Consider the following 21,717-nt stretch of genomic DNA (forward strand, 5'->3'; position numbering starts at 1 on the left):
TTTTACTTACGGAAAAACACTTCTGGTTTACACATATGTATATTAAATTTATGAGTCGTTCACTATTTAATGTCAATACTACTGCACGGTAATCTAAATTTAATTTAATTCTAATTGAATTAAATGCAGCGAGGGACAAAAGTTCAAGACTCTTTTTAGCGATAAGCTTACCTTGAAGATTTGGACGGTGTAAAATATGACTGCGTTGATTCCTGACAACTGTTGGAAGAACATGAGACCCAGAGAGATGAGAAGTGGTTTTATGTGACCCTTTTTGAACAATTCCATGAAGGCGCCCTGCGACACGTTCCTCTCGCTATCGATGTGCAACTTTTCAACGGCCGTCAATTCCTCGGTGATGTCGGTGCCTTTGCCACGCAGCCATTGCAACGACTTTCGCGCCCTTTTCGTCTTTCCCTTCGAGATGTACCACCTGGGTGTCTCGGGGATCATGAACATCAGAATCATGAACGGAATCGGTAGACTCGCGCCGAGCAACGCGAGATTTCGCCAATTAAGATACATTCCCGCCACGAAGCACACCAGAATTCCTAGATGGATCAAACGAAAGAATTTAATATCAGAGATTCGGATGCATTTCAATTTAAAAATCCATGCTAGCGAGGTGCATTTACGTTCACCGAACGAACGCGATCGTTTCTCGAGTCGTATCGGTACATCAAAGGATTCGTGTTGAATGTAAACTACAGTCGTCGTTCGATTTCACTGTCATATGCTATAGCGACGTCTCTTTGTAAATATTTAAATGGCGAAAGTACGAATGGAACGATCCAACGATACGATTTTACTCGTAACAGAGCTATACAGAGAAAAGACTCGTTTTGCAAAGTCCAAAAGACACAAATTGTAAACTTAAATCGGCAGAAGATTATGTTCCACAAGACATCTGTCAAACATTTACATTTCTTGGACATCTTCTAAATGAAAGATCGATGCTTAAAGTCGAAACATTGACGAACGTAAATATTCGTTAAGTGAAAACGTCGAACTATTGATTGGACTGACATATTTCTATTGTTTGGTAAATTTACAGTATGGGACAAATATTTTTAACGGTCACATTTTCCTCTATTTTATTAGCTATATTGTTCGAACAAAATTTTGCATAACCCAGACCAAAACACATCTTTAAAGAAGAAGAAAGAATAAAAATAAAGAATAACGATTAAAAATGTCAGATTAATTAAACTAACTTTTACTAAACATTTAAATATTTGAGTATAGTTTAAGAAATTTAATTAAAATTGAGATACGTTAGTTTTATTTAGAACGATCCTACTATGGGATTAAATGCTTGAAAATGAATCTTGAGACAAGGGGTGAAAAAGATCCCTTAACGAATTACACGCTTTTCAAATTTGATATTTTTATTTGTCATTTGGAAATAAAATTTTCTGAGAACAGAAAACAGCGAATGCTTACCTGTGTTACCAAAGGCGGTTGGTAATAGGCCTAAGGTACCTCGCACTTCGGCCTGTATAGTTTCCCCTAGATATACTGGCAGTGACAACGAGGCAATGCCAACGCAAAAGCCGCAAAGAGCTCGACCAACCAGGACCATCGCTACGTTCGTTGCAAGCGCGATCAACAGCCAAGCTGCAATTGAAACGCAAATCGGTCATTAATTGATCGATCGATCGAATATCATCCTTACTGAACGGATGAAAAAATAGTTCGAAACAAAGTTATCTTTTTCGTACGTGCGCTAAAGTTTTACTAAAACTATATTCGTATTAATCGGGCGTTACTCGAATATAAATTGAGATGAAAATAATAATTCACAATGTTAAGATTGTAGATCTAGCCAGTCAAACTCGGATGTTGAATTTTTATACATTTTTAGATCGTCAGCAAATAGTAGGGAATATTGTGAATAATAAGGCACCTAAGCGAGAACCTTGTGATATAGCATACGATAATTAATATGGAAAAGTGATCTATGATCGAAGATTGTTTAAAAAAGAATTATTAACCGAAGAAGCGCGATTGGAAATCGCGTCTAAAATTCAGGTTCGAAAGAATCAATAAGATCCTTGAGACACAGTGGTTCGAGCGTGGAGAAATCAGTGGCAATGATGAGACCAGGCGATTGGACTATCGTCTAAGTCTATAGCCTAGCTAGCAGATGCCAGCCGGTAATGCTTAAAAGACGTAAGACTATGGAAAGATGACAAGGATCGATGTCTAATTGAATCCAGGGATCTTAATGAACTTGTTGACTGCAACTGCCTATCCAATTTAAAATATTTCCACATAATCTCATGTTGGACAGTTTCAATGTTACTACCGTATGATCGATTCTATCGAGTGCCTTCGTAAAATTAGTATAAATAGTATCGACGTAATATCCTTGATCCAAAGAGTCAGACACGTAGTTGAAAAACAAAGGAAGATTCGCAGCTAACGATCCGCTCGTAACAATATCACATTTAACACAAAAATGTTTCAGTCGTCTACGATTATTCGAATCCCTAAAAATGGCCATTATTAAGAAGATAGCTGAATATGCGTAATGTAAATGGAGGAATATATTTATTGAATCCTTCTGGAAGGGCATCGGTCGTAGACGGGGTTAAAAGAACCGGAACACTAAATTTCGTGTACGTTTATGGAAATGCTAACAATTGGGATTTTGAGAACTTAAGCGGAATGAACAATGAGGGAATCGGTTGAGGTGATTATGAATTCGCTCGACGCGTAAGTGACCATCGAATAACAGCCTTCGCGCGTACCTTTCGAAGAAAAAACGTGATCGTACCTGCGATGAACGGCAAAGCAGTGGCCAGGATGGTGTTTCTTCTTCCAAGGTACTCGATGCACGGGCCACCAGCTATACCTCCGAACAGTGCACTCAAAGGCATGATCGATCCTATCCACATGCCCTGAAACCAGAACTTTGCGTCACGATCGTCTGTGGAGTCTGACAATTTTATTCAAGTAATAGATAACCAATAAAACGAACATTTATTTATCCGTGACGTTTAAATTTTTATGCGTCCACTTATGAAATTTCGAATTAATTAAATCGTTTGACGTATTATATGTCTTTAGTGTACGCTTGATAATAGTATTTTTACCGCGTTTTTTTTTATTTTTATTTGCGCTCCGATTATATTATTCGTTGACGCGAAATTACAAACCTATGTGTTTGCGATGTCTCTATAAACCGGACCAATCTTTCAGAGCGTCTTAATGCATTTAAACAAATTCTGTTTGATGTGATAAGTAATATTTTACATACAATAAACAATGTTAGTCTGATTCTTCCCGGATCTACTAGTCGAATCTGTTTATCTAACAGATCTTGTCTTAGACGTAACACTAGTAATGATTCATTGAACAGTCTCCAATTACTCGATAGTTCATTAGTACATAATTAGTTTAACAGATTCATGAAACAATTAATAGCGTCACGTCTAAGGTAAGATCTGTTAGATAAGACTCGTCGATGAGTCCACATTGCAGAACCGCGATTAAATGCAACAAGATTGTTTTTTTGTATCGCAACCATTAATATTATCAAATCGTCAATCAATTGTGAGAGAAACAAAATTTGTTAGCTTTTGTGTGGAATTTTAATAGTAGAGTTGGGCGTTATTCGAGTGAATTCTTAGAATAATTATTCCAATAAACTTGTCAAGATAAAGAATACAGTGAATAGTAATTCATTTCTAATGAAAACATTCCTAATATTATCAAATCGTCAATCGGTTATGAGAGCAACAAAACTTGTTAATTAGCTTTTGTGTGCAATTTTAATAGTAGAGTTGGGCGTTATGCGAGTGAATTCTTAGAATAATTAGTCCAATAAACTTTTCAAGATAAAGAATACAGTGAAGTAATTCATTCCTAATAAAAACCAATGGGTTTCTAATTAATGTTCTTTAGAGTTGAGAATGAAGTTGGTATCTTTGGTATTTTTTAAGTTTTCTACTAGTGTAATTTTTCACTCGTTACAATATAGAATAAACATTAAACGTTATGACTGCTAATATAGTAATTGAGAAACTCAGAATTATCAGCTTGGTCGTTGAATACAAATTATTGCTGAATTATGATAAATTTTCCAGAGACGAACACCGCTTGATTGGCGGTGCTTGTTAATCACATTCATTTACCTTCCAAATAAGGAGTGAACTACTATTCAAACAAATCTGGTTCGAAGAACGCTACAGATTTATTAGTGCTTAAGGAATAACGATTTGTTCCATAAAATCGTAATTCATTCATGAATTTTAAAATTTATGTTTTATACAGAATGTTTCTGTATCGCTTGAAAAAAAGAGTATTAAGCTATTTATGTCGACAAATCACTAATAAAGTGGTAGTTGTTGCATGGAAAATGTAAAAGCAGCTAGATTGTACCACTTCACAATATTGAAATTGGAATATCTTCCAAACAAACGATTTCTCGACATAAACAGCTCAACATTTTTTATAAGAAATAATGATCTGCATCCGTTAGCGCGTTAAAAATTATATAATTCCAAAAGGTATGTCGCCTTCGTGTGACCTTCACGCGTCCTTTCACAGAAAAACTAATTACACCAGATTATGGCCTCCTCAAAATCATTCCATTCGCACGTGAACCATTTTTTGTATACTTTACAAATTAAAATCAAATATCCTGTATATTATTGTGTTCGGTATTTTAGTTGTCCTTACGGACCAAAGAACGTTTAGGTTTTTATTTTATGATTTATTCGTTATTCCTTCTCACGAATCAAATTTGCCCAACTTTATAAAACTTGGATAGTCTGCGCCAAAAGGCCCTGTATATTATTGTATGGATAATTTCAGTTATTCTTACGAACCAAAGAATATTATTTATTTGTTATTCTTTATTACGAATAAACTTTTCCCGGCTCTGTGAAAGTTTAGAATAACTTGAGCGCGATAACGATAACCCTGCATATTATCGTGTGCGTAATTTTAGTTGTTCTTACGAACCAAAGAACGTTTATATTTTTATTTTATGATTTATTCGTTATTCCTTCTCACGAATAAAATTTGCTCAACTCTATAAAACTAGTCTGCGCCAAGAGGCCCTGTATATTATCGTGTGCATAATTTTAGTTGTTCTTACGAGCCAAAGAACGTTCACGTCTCTGTCTCGCGGTTTATTCGTTATTCTTTATTACGAATAAAATTTGCCCGACTCAGAAGCTTGCAACAGCCTGCGCCAGGCGGCCCCGCGAGCGACAATGATGAACGGCGCGCGGTAAATCGCCGAACCGCTCGTTCGAGACTAAAAGATCGTACCACCGATCGCGCGTCGTCCTTCGAATATAAATAAGCTCGCGGGAAGAAGAAAGGAAATGTCATGGAAGGAAGGAAATCGTTAAAACGCGTACGACGAGTAACGTGCCTGAAAGACAAGAGGCGCAGAGCAAGAGAGAGAACACGGAAACGGTTCGAGAAGTCGATTAAACCTCGTCACGGGCACCGGTCGACGAAGGTTGCGACAGAGTGTAGCTGGTGCAGCCAAGGAAGCCAATCGCGCGCCGTGATCGTCGAGGCGCGGCCAGCCAATGGCTGCTTGCTGGACCAACGGTGTCGTAATCGAAACATCGCGCCTCCGACCACCGTCGACTACCATTGACGCATTCGAGGTTAAAGTTTTAATCATCCATTGACCCTTTCCAATATCGAACGTTCGCCGGCGCGTACAGTAATTCCTCGCTTGAAGATCGACAATCGGCACCGTTACAAGAACAAGGTTCCGAAACATTGCAACTATAGGATACAAGTATCGAGGTTGTACGTAGAATGTTCGAAGCGAGTAATATTCGTAGAAGTCGCGATTGATTTGTTGCAAGGTTGCACCGAAACGGGGTCACGAATCTTAGTTTATATTAATATTTATCACGGCGATCGCCACGGGTCGTCTATGTATGGGTGGCTTCTCATTCACGGGCTAACTAAATTAATTCTCCAATGGTTTCAGTTTCTATACAAAAGTATCGTTTTGGGACCCTGTTTCTAATTATAATAATATGTAAAGATACTATGATAAAAAAGAGCAAAAAAGACATGCAATATACAAAAGTGGAAATGGAAAACAAAACTTAAAATTCAAACTGACAAAGTATTCAAGACCTTTGCAACACTCAGTGTGCACCGTGACTTTCATCGTTTGTACAGCGTCGTCAAAAATATCGTTTTGGGACCCTGTTTCTAATTATAATAATATGTAAAGATACTATGATAAAAAAAAGCTAAAAAGACTTGCAATATACAAAAGTGGAAATGGAAAACAAAACTTAAAATTCAAATTGACAAAGTATTCAAGACCTTTGCAACACTCAGTGTGCACCGTGACTTTCATCGTTTGGAAAGCGACGTCCACACCTATACGGTGCCTTTGTTGACGGAAAGGAAGATCGAGCTCGTTATCGAAGACGACGCGTGTCTCGGAGGATCGCGTAAATTGGGAAACGTTCGAAAACAAACGTGCCTCGTTACCGATCGTTGGACCTTGACTCGCCGTCCCCGGGATAGCTAAAGAATCCGGATAACGTTGTTCCTCGTTTCGCTGTAACGTTTTCGAGATTACGGTATCCCATCGAAGCACGTTTGTTTGGAAACAACGTCGACACGAGGGATTCGCGAGACTCGCGATTTATGCAGACGCGTAGCTCGATATACAATCGCGTTCCGATCTAACCACCAGGCGTGCATTTTTTCACTTACAATTTCCTTCGTGACTTCGAACGTGGCCGTGGCGTTGTCCCGCATGGACACCAAGCCCGGAGATGTGAAGGAACTAGAGTAACCAACCACCATGGAACCCATCGACACCGAGAGGGCGGCCAGCACCTGAAAAACAATCGAATCGAACGTTAACTTTGCTATTTCTTCGTCGATTTAGCTATTTTTACTTGTACTTTGTATGGTATTTTTTAAAATATTCTGCAACGGGTAGCTCAGACCTTTTATTCTGTTTAAGATATTTTTCTTTTTTTATATAGGGTGTTCGGCCACCCCTGGGAAAAACTTTAATGGGGGATTCTAGAGGCCAAAATAAGACGAAAATCAAGAATACCAATTTGTTGATGAAGGCTTCGTTAAACAGTTATTAACGTTTAAAGTTCCGACCATACTGAATTTTTTTCTCGAAAATGCGCAAAATTTCGGGGGTATGTGTAATGACCAAAAATTATTGTAATTGACCCCCGCAACCGAAAATAATTTTTTCAGAACGTTTTCAAATTTTTTTTTTCAGTCAAAAAATTTCACACCTCGAATTTTTTTCTCGAAAGTGGGTAGGATTTCGGGGTTATGTGTAATGACCAAAAATTATTGTAATTGACCCCCGCAACCGACAATAATTTTTTTAGAACGATTTGGAAAATTTTTTTTTCGCCGAAAAATTTCAACACCTACCCGATTCTTTTTCTCGAAAGTGGGTAGGATTTCGGGGGTACGTATATTCACCAAAAATGATTGTTATAGATCCCCCTAGCTAAAAATAATTTTTCCAAAACGATTAGAAATTTTTGAATTTAATTGTTAATATCTTTTTAACGAAGCCTCCATCAACAAATTGGTATTCTTGATTTTCATCTTATTTTGGCCTCTAGAATCCTAGTAGACGGCCATTTTTGAGCACCAACGTTAGGGGAACGCAGAAAATTCGTGTCTAATATATGAAATTTGTATTATTTTAACGAACTGTTACATACGGATCGAGGAAATCAATTTTTGTTAATTTATGACGACAGATTTGTAAAGAATTTCCTCTACTATGTGGGGCATTGAATCTGTCGCGAGGCCGTGGCGCGTATATGGCGCCTAGACTTCCGATCGGTGCTACGACACCGGAAGTATTCACGTTCTATCAATGGGTAGTCACCAATGTCATTCTAACAGTCGGAATGCTTTGTCTTGCGTCAGATTCAATGCCCCCTTGTGTAAGTTGAATAGAAATTTGGATAATAATTATAGCAAAATATATCGGTCGCCAAAAGCCCACTGATACGCGTCCAAGATCGATAACTCAGGGTATGAGTCACGCAGAATCCCGCTTATTTAATCAATGACGTAACATATGGGTCAGAACAAAATTGCAAAAATGTTGGCGACTAGTGGGGATAGTCTCGTAATAATATGTCGGTCTCGAATGTTTAAAAAAATTAACTGCAAGCTTGGCTATCCAGTAGAATCAGAGATACTCGATACGAAAGGACGATCGGTGGTTACTCGAGCGTAAGATGAAGGATAAATGATCCATTCGACCGAGAAATCGTCAGGAAAATTACAGTAAATAAGTAAAATTGAATATTGCTTGCGGAATAAATGAACTTGACTTTGTAACCGGCCTTTTTTCAGAATAATAGTACAATTTAACCTAGAATAAAAACTTTTAACAATAGAGAAACAAATTTTAATCTGTTTTATCGATATGGTGAAATTTTAAACTGCTCTGAAAGTCTAATTAAAAGCAATTGTTTTGTATCCTAGCCGATCCGAGCAAATAAGAGCAAAGGAAATTATGTAACATGTTGTTTTGTTATCGAATATATTTTTTAAATATTTTTCTTTGATCCGCGACTCATCGTGTTACTCCATTGTCACGCTTACACATGTTGCTCTATTGTTAACGCAATTTTTATTCTAGACTAAATTATACACTTATTGTGTGGATCAATAACGTTTAATAAGTTGCCTCTTATGACTATACAGGGTATTTGGAAAATATCATATTGACACATAGATCGGGAAATTTTAATTGACGAAATTTCCTGAAAATTATTTCCTCTTACGATAATACGTTTCAGAAACTGTCGAAGATGTTTAAAAATTCTTAGTGAATTACAAATGTTGTCACATGCAGACGGGAATATCCCGACATTAAAAATGAGTTATCCTAACGAGACTTTTGACTATCAAACGTTCAAACAGAAAATGATTTATCACGATGTACGTTGCCTTATTTACTTCTAACGGGAAAAGGTGTTAATAGTGCTCATAATTCAACGTATGAATTCAATACTCCATTCGTATCAAATTTCTAGGCGAACAAACACTATTTATATTTCGAAATGGAAATTTCCAAACATGTATTTATATCGCCAGTTTTTCAACCTTAGGGGGAGTAGAATACGTTAACAAAGTTTGACGATCTATTTCCGAAGCATTCTGTACATTCGGAAGATGTTACACAAGAAGCTATCGACGATTTGTAACATGTTCGTATAAATAATAATAGTTCAAGATAAAATATCTCCAATACATCGAATGAACAACAAAAATTTCTCAAACAATTTTTAATATCGTTAGTTTTCAAAAACAATATAATTCATTGCTGTGCATTCGATTGGATAGTCGGTAGCACGAATAATGTGCAAGATATTAAATTTCGAATAACGAATAAAGGGTAGACAACATTTGCAATCTTATATCTGTGATTGATGATATCGAAGACATGGACCTTGAAAATAACGTGGTTGAAAATGGTGTTTGTTTCATGAAAGCTTGAAGAAAATTGATGACGATCAGGATGGACAAAATTTCTTGCTCGATACAATTCTTAAAATAACGATTTCGACTAAAAATAAAAGTTTCCATCTTTGTCGAAGGTAAACAAGTTGCATTGTTTGCTCGATAAAAAATCGAAAACGAAGTTACGTGTTCGGTAATCGTCTCGAATAAAATTTCGTCCATCTGTGATACGAAGGACCGCCATATTTCGAATACGGGATCTCGACTGGCAAAAGAAACGAAAGGAGGAATCATGAAGTGTTTAGGGTTGTCCAGCGTAGAATGATGGCAGTAGGGCGAGGCTCCGCAATCGTTTCGATTGGACGTACGATTCGTCGGACAATAAATCGTTCGCGCCTACGAGAGCCTCTTTATATGCAACACTAGCGCGATGTTACCCGGCAGTTCCGATCGAGAAGTCCTCGTAAATTACACAATGTCGATACCTGAGTGAAGGTGCACTTAGCGACTGGCGCGTTGCCCGGTAATTCGATGTTCACATGGGTATCAGCTCGCATAAGAATCTTCATGGTCGAGGGTGAGTGGCTGCCAAATCAAACGTAGGAAATGAAACAGGGCCGGAAACGTAGCCGCCAGCGACGTGTCGGTTTGCAGAAACGTCGAAAGTAGTCACAATTGTACGCGATTCGGTTTTTATCGTGTTCCGTTTAGGCGTCGGCCGAGCCCGTCTCGCTTACGCCCGAGACGAAACGAGCTTGTAAACGGTCCCGCGCCCCGCGTCGATCGATATCGATTTAATTTTATTGGATCGAAGTGGATCGCGCGTGCTTAGGCGGAACGACGTTCCCCGCTCGCGTTCGATCGCGATCGTCGTAACGCGTTTCCCGTCTTCGTCGGTTGTTGTTGTTGATTATTTTCGCCCGTCGACGACGTTCCCGTGTAATATTGACGCGTTAATGACACTCGTGGACCGACGGGTGGTTCTCTGCTTATATAGGGAACGATGCTGGGGGGCCGCGACTCTATCCCTTCCCTTCCCGTTGCGAGGATCCATCGTCCGCGAATCGGACGATTATACGTATGCGTATGTATGCGCGCGATCGTTTCGCGTACGCGGCCCTACGCGCGAGCGTAACTCGTGCCATTCCTTCCTTCTTACTCGACCGATACGCGCAGAGGACGACAGAATGCTCGTTTCGTTACACACCGTGGGACTTCATACCGATATTATGCCAGCAAACTCACATCGAAATAGATACTGGTGCTATTTCGGTACTCAGGTTACAGAAATTGTCGATCGTTTGTTTATGTCCCGCGAACCCCCGAAGAGATAACTAAAGGAAATAGTACTTTGGGTCTTTACTTGAAACACATTTTAAGAATTGTTACGAAACACCACTATTTACGTTTTTCGAACAGGGGTTGCGAAGTTATAACCGAAACTCCGATATAAGTCCCTAGAGTTCCCGTGGACACAATCCCTCCTTGTTATTGTTGGAATACTTTTCTGACCTCTTACAGTAAAATTATTTAAACTTGCATAATTTATATATACTGTAACTCTGTAATCAGCAACACGATATTTTTTAACGATCTTGTTTTCACGATAACATTTGAGAACAAAATTTTCAAGTACGGCTTACAAAACCTATTTTAGTAGAATCATCCCCTTCCTGATTGTACCTTCCCACCCTGTATGTGCAAAACGAAAATAAAGGAACCGGAAAATCAGGTACAAAAGAAACGAAAGGGGAAAGGAGATAAATCACGCGACGAGTAAGTGCGATACGTTGGATCGGTTTCGTGAGACGAGGAGACGAAAGTGTTGGCTGGGGATGTTGCGGGGAGGGGTAGACACGTCGAAAATTGCAACCACGAGAACCTGTTGGACGTGTGATCGAGAAGGCCGGAAATATCTCGCCAAGGGAGTCGAGGTGTTGCTGTCGATGAATCAAAAAGTTTCAAATTAAAATTCGACGGCATAGCCCGAACGCGTTGCGCGTCGAATACACGCGGAAAAGTTCGTCGTCAACGTCCGATCTCACTCGCGACCTTCTTTCGCGTTGCGTAATCGTCTTTGTCGGAGCTAGGAGCCGCTCTTCTTTTCCTGTCTGGCGGGCAAAAGAACCGACTGTCTTTCGCGGATCGAAAAGAGACAGATCATCGATAAAATAATTTCTAAATCCGTGGATCTTGGCACGTTGATCGCCATGATGGTCACTGGTGATCGGGTATCTCAAACTTACGTGTTTTAGAATTGTTCACGATGAAAGAGCCCGTTTATTATATGGAACAATGTTTCGAAGAGGCAGGGTATAAACTCTAAGTCAGTACGAGCCATGATGACAGTTTTCTCAACAATTAAAAAAAATATTTATTTGAATGTTCTCTAAATGTGACGTACTTAATGGGTTGAATAAAGATTCTTTTTGGGTTAAGCGACAGATAATAAATTTTGGTAGTTTATGACCGTGCGTTATTAAGAATAAATTCCGAAGAAGATAAAGCATTTCGACACATGTTAAAATTAGACAACCTAATTTCAGTTATCGGTATTAAATATGAGAACAGGTTAACAGGTTGAACATCAAGCGAATCTTTCATATCTTTCCGAACGTCTCAGTTCTTAGGGTTATCTACCAGTAATTATTCAAACTATTATCTAATAAATAGGAACGTTCGATATCTTTAACGATGCAAATGTATCCATGGATGTATTATTCCTTTGCCAAATCGTAATTAATAATTAATGAACGAAACAAAATAAACTTAAGCGTCTTTTTCTATTTACACATTGAGGATCACAGAGCATATTACCGTGGAATAGTTATTTTACGAATATTAGGATTCTATCATTGTAAACAATTTGTAAGTTTGAAGCGTCGGTCACCAATGATCACCATGGCAATTAACGCGTTAAGGGGCAAGGAAAACCGGCTCGAAGATTTACGTTGTTGCGAAAATCAGTCGTTGTGCATAAATAGAAATGTAAATTCGCGCGTTTTCCTATCACCTGGACGGTGGAGTTACAATTTCCAGCGCGATTGTGAGCGCGTACCAGATACCTTCGTTTAATCCTGGCCTTGCAAAGTCCGAGTCTTTTCAGATCCGTGCGTGCTCCCTGTTACATTATCCAACAAATTTTGTTAAAATGGAAGATTTCTGGTAGCAATTTCGAGCGATTTACGAAGGCGAATTATTCTTCGCTTCTGAAGGAGTTATGACACGGGCTACACCAAGCAAAATTACTGGAATGAACGCGGAGCTTATTAGAATTTATAAGTCTGGGTTATAAAATAGCCCTCAAAAGGCTCTACAGATTTATAAATTAAAAACTACGCGTCCATTACCGTGCACAGAGTGTTATTTAATGGGAAATATTTCTTAAAGTTTTCTTCTAGTATTATTACTTTGGTAAAATTGTTGTCCAGTCTGGCGCGATGGCAGCCATATTAGATAGCATTCAAGAGTCGAAGAATCGAAAGGGAATTTCGAGCGATCGGCTGCATCCGCCTGGCGGATCGATTAATAGCATTAATTGTTTAATATAGTTTGCAAATGTCTCTGGCATAAACGTCATCGATGTACGAGGAAAGAAGTCGGAGTCGTCGGTTATTATCAGAAGTGCGCAAGGTCGGCGCAGCAGCCGAGTATAGGCGTGCACGAATGCACGAATGCATGCATGCATTCATGCATTCGTCTTTTGTTTTCCGTAATTGTTTCTTCCGATGGGGCAACGACGAAACACGCGCCAGATCAACCATACGTATTGTTCGAGTTCCGTCTCGTTTTCTTACGCGTGTCTACGTAGCTTATTTACGTATTGTCTCCCTCCGTTCGTCGACCCACACCCTCGTCCATCCGTCAACCCATTCGACCGAACTATTCTTTCTCGTTCCGTTAGCCGACGGTAATTTATTTATTCCCGTCGGAAATGTGACACGAGCGTGGCATCGTGATCAGAACGAAATCGCTAGAAATCTAATTTCTCGCGCCTCGTCACCCGATTGCATCGCGCCTGGTCTGCAAGCACCGATCAACCAACAATTACCAGTTTATTTTCGGAAACTTTTATCGAAGTTTTGGTTGTTCGACAAAAATTTTTGGAAGAGTGGTGTGATTGAATATACGTCATCCCCAAATGAGAAGACCCCATAGCAGCTGACATTTTCCTCTCTTTTTCGAAGGCACGATTAAGCTCGTTCGACCATTTTACTCATCCGTAGCCAAAGTGCACCCCCGATGGCCAAGATTGCCCGACAACCGGAGCAACGAACTTTTCGATAAGGCGTTAAAAAATTCGCGCAATGTAAATATATACTCGGGCACATCCCGCGTGCTGAATAAATAAATAAATTGGCAAGGTGAGGCGCTAAATAAAATAAATCTAAATACGACTTACGAATTTCAACGAGGGTACGAGAATAGATACCGGAACAAAGTTCAGGTTACGCAGAGTTTTTCCAATGGTCTAAAAACAAAAGCGTTGACCCAGCGGAGTGACAAACAACGAGTTCACGGATTCGCGATCGCGTGAAATGATTTGCAACCAGGAAAAGAGATCGGATCTAGCGAGACACGGAGCTTTCATAATGCGAGGAACGAAGCAACGTGCCGCTGATCGCGATGTTTATTCGCGTACGTCTATTTGCGCAATAATAAGTGCAACTATACGCAACGTGGATGTCGTAAACGCGAAGATCACGATCCTCTCGAGTTTAGCTCCGATCGAAGGGAGCGGGGGAGGCACGCGCGCGACACTCTCGATCCGAATCGGCACGCTTAGGGGAGACTCGACGGAACCGCGAAGAACGCCGCCATACTTTCGACGAGAGAACTCGCGCCGAACCGCGTACGCGTATTATTCAAATCGCGAACCGCGGCCTTAGAAATTTCCCACGCGTACCTCGGTAACCTTGTCCAGTTCGTGAGATAAGAGAATCTTCGAACGTGATGTGCGAGAAAAAAATATAACTTCGTCCCGAAACGACAAGTGAACGCCTGAAGAACAGGTTTCCACCGCATTCCTCCTCACATTTTTTTCGAAATTTCACCGCGCTGCTCTCGCGTCCTTTTCTCGTCTAGTTTTTTTTTATTATAACATTACAAAACCAATGAATTTAAACTTTCATCGTCGTAGCAGATCAAACCTCGGCTACGTGAGAGTCAATTTTAGAAATAGCGAAACGATTTAATCCTCATTTTTGTTTGCATTTTGTGAAAATCGTTCTCCCATCGTTGGATTCATGTCTCGAGCTGTGCGCGCGGCGAATCCCCGTCGGGAATTTCCCTCGATGGCCGAGAAAACGTCGTCCGGCATTGTTCCGTGCGAGACCGTCGAGTTCGAAATCTACGAGCCGAGGCGAATCGAAAAATGGATCAAGGATGTTTCGTCGTGGTACATATCCTTGAAACTTTTCCGCGAGTAGAACCGTCCGAGGCCTCCGTCGTTTCTTCTCCAGCGGGGGGAACGCGAACGGACGAAAGTACGCGCGGCACGCGCGAAAAGAAATGTACAAATAACTCGTGCCGTTTGCCGACGCGTTGTCGCGTCTTTCTACTCCCGAGAAACGTACCAACCGGCACCGGGACAGGTATTTCTATCGCGAAAACAATTTTTCTTCCAGTCGAAAGTATTCCACGCGATCTCGCAATCGGTGCTAGAGCACGCATCCAGCTCTAAACCAGGGATTGAATATGATTTTTATATCGGGGCAGTAACGATTCTTAAAATCAAGATGTGTTTCGTAATTTGACCATCTCATTGCTCGACAAGCGTTCGAATTAGCGTATGTACTTATCAGAAGATCGTCTGTGCACGATCTATCTTCAAATTAGTGTGCAACGATGCCCCGTTAAATATCATAATGAAGTAGTTTTAAACCCACACGTACTATCATTTTTATATAAATTTTGCAAATCGTTCGTAAACATTGTCTCGTGGTATTATATCATGTACAGTAATGATTCTTAAAATGAACCCCAGATGTGATTCGTAAGTTGAACATTTCTGTCCCTCTCAACTTTTATGTTATTTTTGATCGCGAACATTTCAGAATTTTAGGCAGTGCAAATAAGTAGATAGGGTAAAAGTAATTGAAGATTAGAATTAGATTAGCTACAAAGTTAATAAGATCCCTAGATTCACTTGCATATCCTTATTTGATCCGGTAATTAATAGATGACACTCGTTAGTTAGATTATAGTCTAGTCACCTAATGTCGTCCCTGTCATTCACGTATCCGTACTCATGCCACTGTCTGAGGACTTATTAAACTTGTTAAGTTGTACGTGTCGCGTATAATGGATACGTATAGATACGTTTTAATACAGAACAATACCATCTAGTACCAATAATATCAATGCGATGATACTACCATGGTTACTTGTAATCATTTAGCTACTGATTTTATGTATGACTTACACGAATATTTGTCAACGTAAAACAAAAAATTAATATCATTGTATTAACTTGTGATATATTTATCTATATACATTTTGTACGCGTTTCATATATCAGCATAAGTCAGAAATGCATAAAATCCAGAGTCCAGTCATGCTTAGTGCGATTCTTCGATATGACGATTAAAGAGTCGTGAAATCAATCGTGTGTTACATTTTATTTTTGCCAAGCTGATTATAAAAATATAGGTTTGTATGGATCGATTCAAGATTATGTATTTTAATTCTTTTTCTGGGGCTTTTTGAGAACACAATTAATTTACATCTACAATTTGATTGAAAATCGAATATTAAAAATAAACAATAATCTACGACGGTATAGTAAGAAGCAGAGAAATCAGTTTGGAAGGAATTTGGTGTCACATTGGGTCAGACGTTGTAGTCAGCCTTCGTACGATCTGTGACTACTGACCACAATTTTAGTATGAGAAAACAGAAATATTCAATAAATCAATACTGTACTCTTCAACGACTATAACATTATTAAAAAATTCATAAAGTACTACGGTTCGTTCAATTTAATTGTTTTAAGGAGAAGTGCACAGTTCAAGAAGTTAAACAAAATTCTTAGAATCAGTTTGAGGTCGTTCTTTGTCATTCCTCCATAATCTTATTTATTTTAAACATTCGTTAGGCTATAGTTCGAGGCGATAGCCTAATCGTCCGGGCACGCTTATTCACTCGTTGATCTGCTTCTTGTTAGTCACGACAGATGGGAAGATTTTCTTCGAATGGGAATTCAGATTCATCAACATTTTTTAAAAAGATTTCACTGTTAGACAAGATTTTCTTTCACTAATAACATTACCGTCGTAAAAATTCGTGTTCAATTCTCGACACTTTTAACTAAATTTAGTAGTTAGCAGAATAGGAAGTAAAATTTCATCGAATTACTATTCCCTTTTCAACTATTTTTGATCTTATCGTTAGAATTATTTTTTCTTATTTTCAAAGTTTCCGAAAAAAATTCAAGGTCTCTTATAGCCACCCCTAAGCACGCTAAGACTCTGCCAAGAATTTGTAATTACAGTTTCATGAATTTTCAACGAGGTAAAAGATTTCACTAATTCACCTTTTTGGGGATCCAACCCCGATAGGATTTTAAACACTTCTAATAGACAAATCTCTTTCTCTTTCGCTCGTTGCACTTTTATATATTTCAACCTATTCTATTAGACAACTGCTGTCGAAACGATTCGATTCTTCATCTTAGAAACTTGGAAGCGTTTCGAAGCTGAGATTCGATCAGCTCGAGTCTGTTGAAAAGTAAACGAAAGGATGGATTTACCAATTTCATGAATTTTTAACGAGGTAAAAGATTTGGCTAATTCGCCTCTTTGGGGATCCAACCCCGATAGGATTTTAAACACTTCTAATAGACAAATCTCTTTCTCTTTCACTCGTTGCACTTTTATATATTTCAACCTATTCTATTAGACAACTGATATCGAAACGATTCGATTCTTCATCTTAGAAACATAGAAGCGTTTTAAAGTTGAGATTCGATCAGCTCGAGTCTGTTGAAAAGTAAACGAAAGGATGGATTTACCTGGGTGGCGAACCGCATAGGCGACGGTTTGGGTTCCCTCTGGAACTCGTGCGAGGATATATGTCGATCGCCGCCGGACGAGGCCTTCAACGGCTTGCTGTCCTGGGAACTCATGTTTGATTTCGTGGTGACCGAATAGGGGGGCTGATCTCCGGCCAACAGTGGATCTATTTGTTTGTAATCGTGGTCGAGATCCTTCTCCAGGGGATCGTATATGCGAGACCCGTTCAGGGTCTTCTGGTGATTGTTCCTCAAGTTTTGTTCATAATAATGGCTGGCTGGAGCGGCGCCTACGCTGCCTGGATAGGCCCTCTTCTCCGCGATTAGGGCGGTTTGGCTGTTGAACGGACTCGCGTTCGTCAGAAGGGTCGTGTTGGAGGCACAGTCCAGGTTGATACCCGAGCTGGACGGTGTCGATCTCGTCACCGTGGGCACCTTCGTGTAGTATTTCGGCAAAATACTCCGCTCCTGAAAACAGACGGATCTCTCGTGAACAAACACCACAAAGTAAAAGACAAACTGGTTAGAACCGTGGAAGATAGTTGTAACTGGATGTCACTGAACCTCGTTTATCCCCGGATTCGCTATGAACTTGCACGCATCCCCGATGGCAAAACTTACGTGTAGACGGTGCCGGTCGAGCGAAAAAACCGCGCTTGTCAGAGTTGGAAAGACGTTCGAGACGCCCAGCGACCGTCGCGACGCGATCCACTTTGACAGGGGATGCAAACTTTAATGTTGGGAGTATTTATACTAGTTTCGTTTATCGTGAATCGTTCCGAGTGAAACAACGCCGAACAAAAGCACGAGAAGGAAGGACGCGGTGATTATCGTAACCAACCAATGACGAAAAGCGACAGACGAGAAGAGCGTGATTCTTGCCAGACGATGAGATGACTTTTACCCCTGGTTACCGATAACCCCAAGCTGAACTCTATGACCAAACAGCGGGTTTTTTTTTCACTATTGCGAATGTTGTGCTCGTGGCTCCGCGGCGCATCTTACGCGTACACAGGGGCTTTGCTCGATCCATTCACCCGAATTTTTCGACTATCACGCCCGAGAATCATGCCCGATCACGCGCGCACCGTACACCAGCTGCAACGTTAATGACCTTCTATCGATTTCCGTCAGTAGATTGAAAAGCAAACGTCGTTACACGTCAGGCGTTATAGATTTGCAAATAATCGTTCCCACATCGCGTTCGAATAATCTTAAATACTAATTTCGTAGCTTCCGGGGCTCGACAACCCGACCACCAGTCGACTGTCGGCTCCAGAAATTCTTCGGAAACGTTGAACTACAGCATCCTGATTATGGGGCTCGTTTGGCTCGCAGGGTGATTTCAGAAACTGGGACAAGCTGTATCACCATTGCAACCGAAGATACAACGAATTGACACCAGGACAAAGTTCGATCTCGCGACGAGGGACTGTCTTTTGTTGTGATAATTCTTTTCAAAGATATTAATCGAGCATCACGAGATACACGGTATTATTCCAATCAGATTTGTGTGCTTTCGTTTAGAAAATAGTCCTCAGTTTCCAGGATCACCTTGCGCGAGCGACAGGACTCCAAGCCGTTATACTCCGATAAAACTGCGATTCTCCGCAGACATATTCCCCAATTACGATCCGAAGTCGATATATTCGCGATATGGGATGTTTATTCGAATGAATTAATTTATTCGTTTACTCGAATGAATTAATAAATAATCGCTATTGTTTCTATGCCTGCGTAGATTGTTTCCGGATTCGTCTATTCAAATTTATTCGATATTTTCTGTTTACAACGTTCAGATTCTGCTTTCACGTTAGTCGTCGGTGTCGCGGCTCGCGATGGTTCGCGATTTCGCGCCTTTTTCTCTTCCGTCGGATGACAGCCTTCTTATCGATACGTGAAACGTCGTTCGCGGTATTTCCCGCCGATATACGATCGCTAGAAACTGTCTCGCATGTTGGTGCTGACATCACGATTTCGTCTATTCTGTTGTTTACGCGCGCTATCGCCTCTACTTTGAACACTACGATAAAGCCTTCTCCTTGATGCCCGATTGTCCTCGATATATTGATGCCCCGTCCGCCGCGTAACATGCGTTATTCGTTCTCATTGCTGTGAAAACATCGAACGTATTCGTTTGCACGCGCCAAGTACTTTCGCGCGTGCGTTTCCGCCCGCGAGTTTCGACCGTCGAAGAATAATGGACTACATCGACGCGCCGCGCATGTCACGTATGTTTCAATTTTTATTTTTACTTTATCAATCGCAACATGGCCTCATATATCGATCTAAAAAATTAATGCTTTTAATAGTCTCAACTACCAAACAACAAACGTTTGATCTTTAATACGTTTACTTGTAGTGTAAATACTACATTCGATAGTATACCTCTTATTTTATAGCATTTCTAGTAACCAGAATGTTGTATAGAATTTTAACAGAATAAAATATTTATTTTATACGAATATCATCCAAATTTCGCTACGAATTTTTCGAACGACCTGATAATTTCACGCGTATCGATGTATCGATGTCAACGGTCGACTTTTACCGTGGCGCTATCTAGTACACGCATTCTGTACTAAAAAATCGCCGCGCGGGACGAAAGTGAAGGGAGCCACTGGAGTTCGAGCCGAGCGAGTGTCGTTCGCACGACACGCAATTTTATCGTTCGAGTTTCGACTCGGAACTCGGTCCCTAATCGTGCGGCATCGACGTTTCGGTACGTGACGGCCGCGCTTCGCAAAGATCGTAGGTCGTTCGACGAACCACGGAGTCGCAGGGCTCTCCAAACACGCGCTCCTACCGACGACCAGTTACAAAGCAAACAGGAACTCCCTGCTCGCCTCCGTCGACCGTCGGAGAATCGTGTTAGAGGTTATTTTTCTTTTTTTACAGTTTATTATCTTTCTCTGATCGCATTGTATAGTACGCCGGTATCTGTGATGCTTCGAATCCTACGCACACACCGGCGCAGAATTTCTGTTTGTCAATTTGTACGGTGATATTTATATCGCGATCACGTGGTGTTACGATATGTTTCGAAAGACATCAAACACGCGAACGGGGAACGTCGGAGTCCCCGTAGCATCTCGAAAAGTTCGATGGCAAATTTTTAGGCCGCTTCGGCAAAACATTACGTAAAGCCTCGCTCGAGTTTTCTCAGAGGTTAGTTTCGCCGATTCATTTCCAGCACGTGCGTAGGCTCGCGCGATATGTATTTTTAACTTTCCGTCGGTGCGTAGTTTTATTTAGTCGTCGGTTCTATTTTCGTTTCTTCGCAGGAGAAACAACACGGCAACCTTTCCCCTTGAACGGAAACAAATCGCTTCCATTATTTTTCCGGCGTCGAGTCAGTGGAAAAGAGAAGGAGTCACGCTAGGTTACTCGCATCAAAGTAGGCGAAACAAGGACGGTAAACGCGATAGAGAAAGGTACGGCGATTCTGTGTAAACGGAACGTGAACCGTTGGCTCGAAATTCGGCTGCGTGGAAATCGATCTTCGAGCGTCATGTTTCGAATGTCTCGAAAGTGCAACGAGAAGTTGCGTCACTCGTATCTACCGAGAAACGTGCAAAATGAATTGATTTTTCCCGCATGCACGAGGCAAACAACCGTAGCATGCGTGCCGTGTGTGTTCGAAGGTAAAATGTTTGGTTGGTTCTATCGTTGCACGAATGCAACAGCCACGATGCTATTCCCGTTCGTCTTTTCGACTCCATTCTTTCGTCTGGACATACGATAGAGGTTAAGTGGGGTACGGGCAAACGTTGCAATAGCGAACAGTAACGCGGTACAGGTAAGCAGAAAACAAAGCTGTGCAGAATTTTATTAGAGTAATATCAATGGTACAATGAAAAGAAACTGAATCGAATAGCTACCCAGATAAACTTCTATTCGTACGATCGATATATTTGAAAATTCATCTTTAATCTGTTACTCGAAATCTTTATTTCGACAAGAATTTTCCTCGTTTCTGGGGGAAAAAGTTTATTGCGATGCGCTTTTCCAATCGACGTCGCGGACATTTTTGTTCGCAACGTTCGCCCGGCTACTAAGATTTGCTCAGATCCTAACCTAACATCGTGAACTTTAGAGTGAGTTGATTTTAGAAATTTCCCCGAACGAACGGTCCAAAACGGAACGGAACGGAACTACGCAATGGTAGTCATCTGCTACTCGAATGATCGTTTGATCCTGATCTGTCGTAAACAATGTGCAACGTAAATACCCTAAAAATG

The 21,717-nt window shown here is 40.5% G+C and overlaps 2 protein-coding genes across 3 annotated transcripts in view; one reads left to right on the forward strand and one right to left on the reverse strand.

The window, feature by feature from the left end:
* Positions 1 to 21,717, forward strand: part of LOC143346807 (RING-box protein 2-like) — a 48,357-nt gene that overhangs the window by 3,396 nt on the left and 23,244 nt on the right. The gene's annotated exons all lie outside the window — the stretch shown is intronic.
* The window catches only part of Tret1 (trehalose transporter 1), a 33,183-nt gene that overhangs the window by 2,258 nt on the left and 9,208 nt on the right, over positions 1 to 21,717 (reverse strand). The window contains exons 2-6 of one of the 2 annotated variants that reach the window (XM_076775295.1): positions 17,477 to 17,944; positions 6,715 to 6,840; positions 2,780 to 2,903; positions 1,444 to 1,617; positions 172 to 551 (exon numbers count right to left, since the gene is read on the reverse strand). In XM_076775295.1, coding sequence (XP_076631410.1) covers positions 172 to 551; positions 1,444 to 1,617; positions 2,780 to 2,903; positions 6,715 to 6,840; positions 17,477 to 17,944 — 1,272 coding nt within the window. Of the gene's footprint in view, positions 1 to 171; positions 552 to 1,443; positions 1,618 to 2,779; positions 2,904 to 6,714; positions 6,841 to 9,950; positions 10,193 to 17,476; positions 17,945 to 21,717 lie in introns of those variants that run through there. The other variant, XM_076775297.1, reaches the window with a different exon arrangement.

This window comes from Colletes latitarsis, chromosome 10, assembly GCF_051014445.1.
Source record: "Colletes latitarsis isolate SP2378_abdomen chromosome 10, iyColLati1, whole genome shotgun sequence".
NCBI lineage: Eukaryota > Metazoa > Arthropoda > Insecta > Hymenoptera > Colletidae > Colletes > Colletes latitarsis.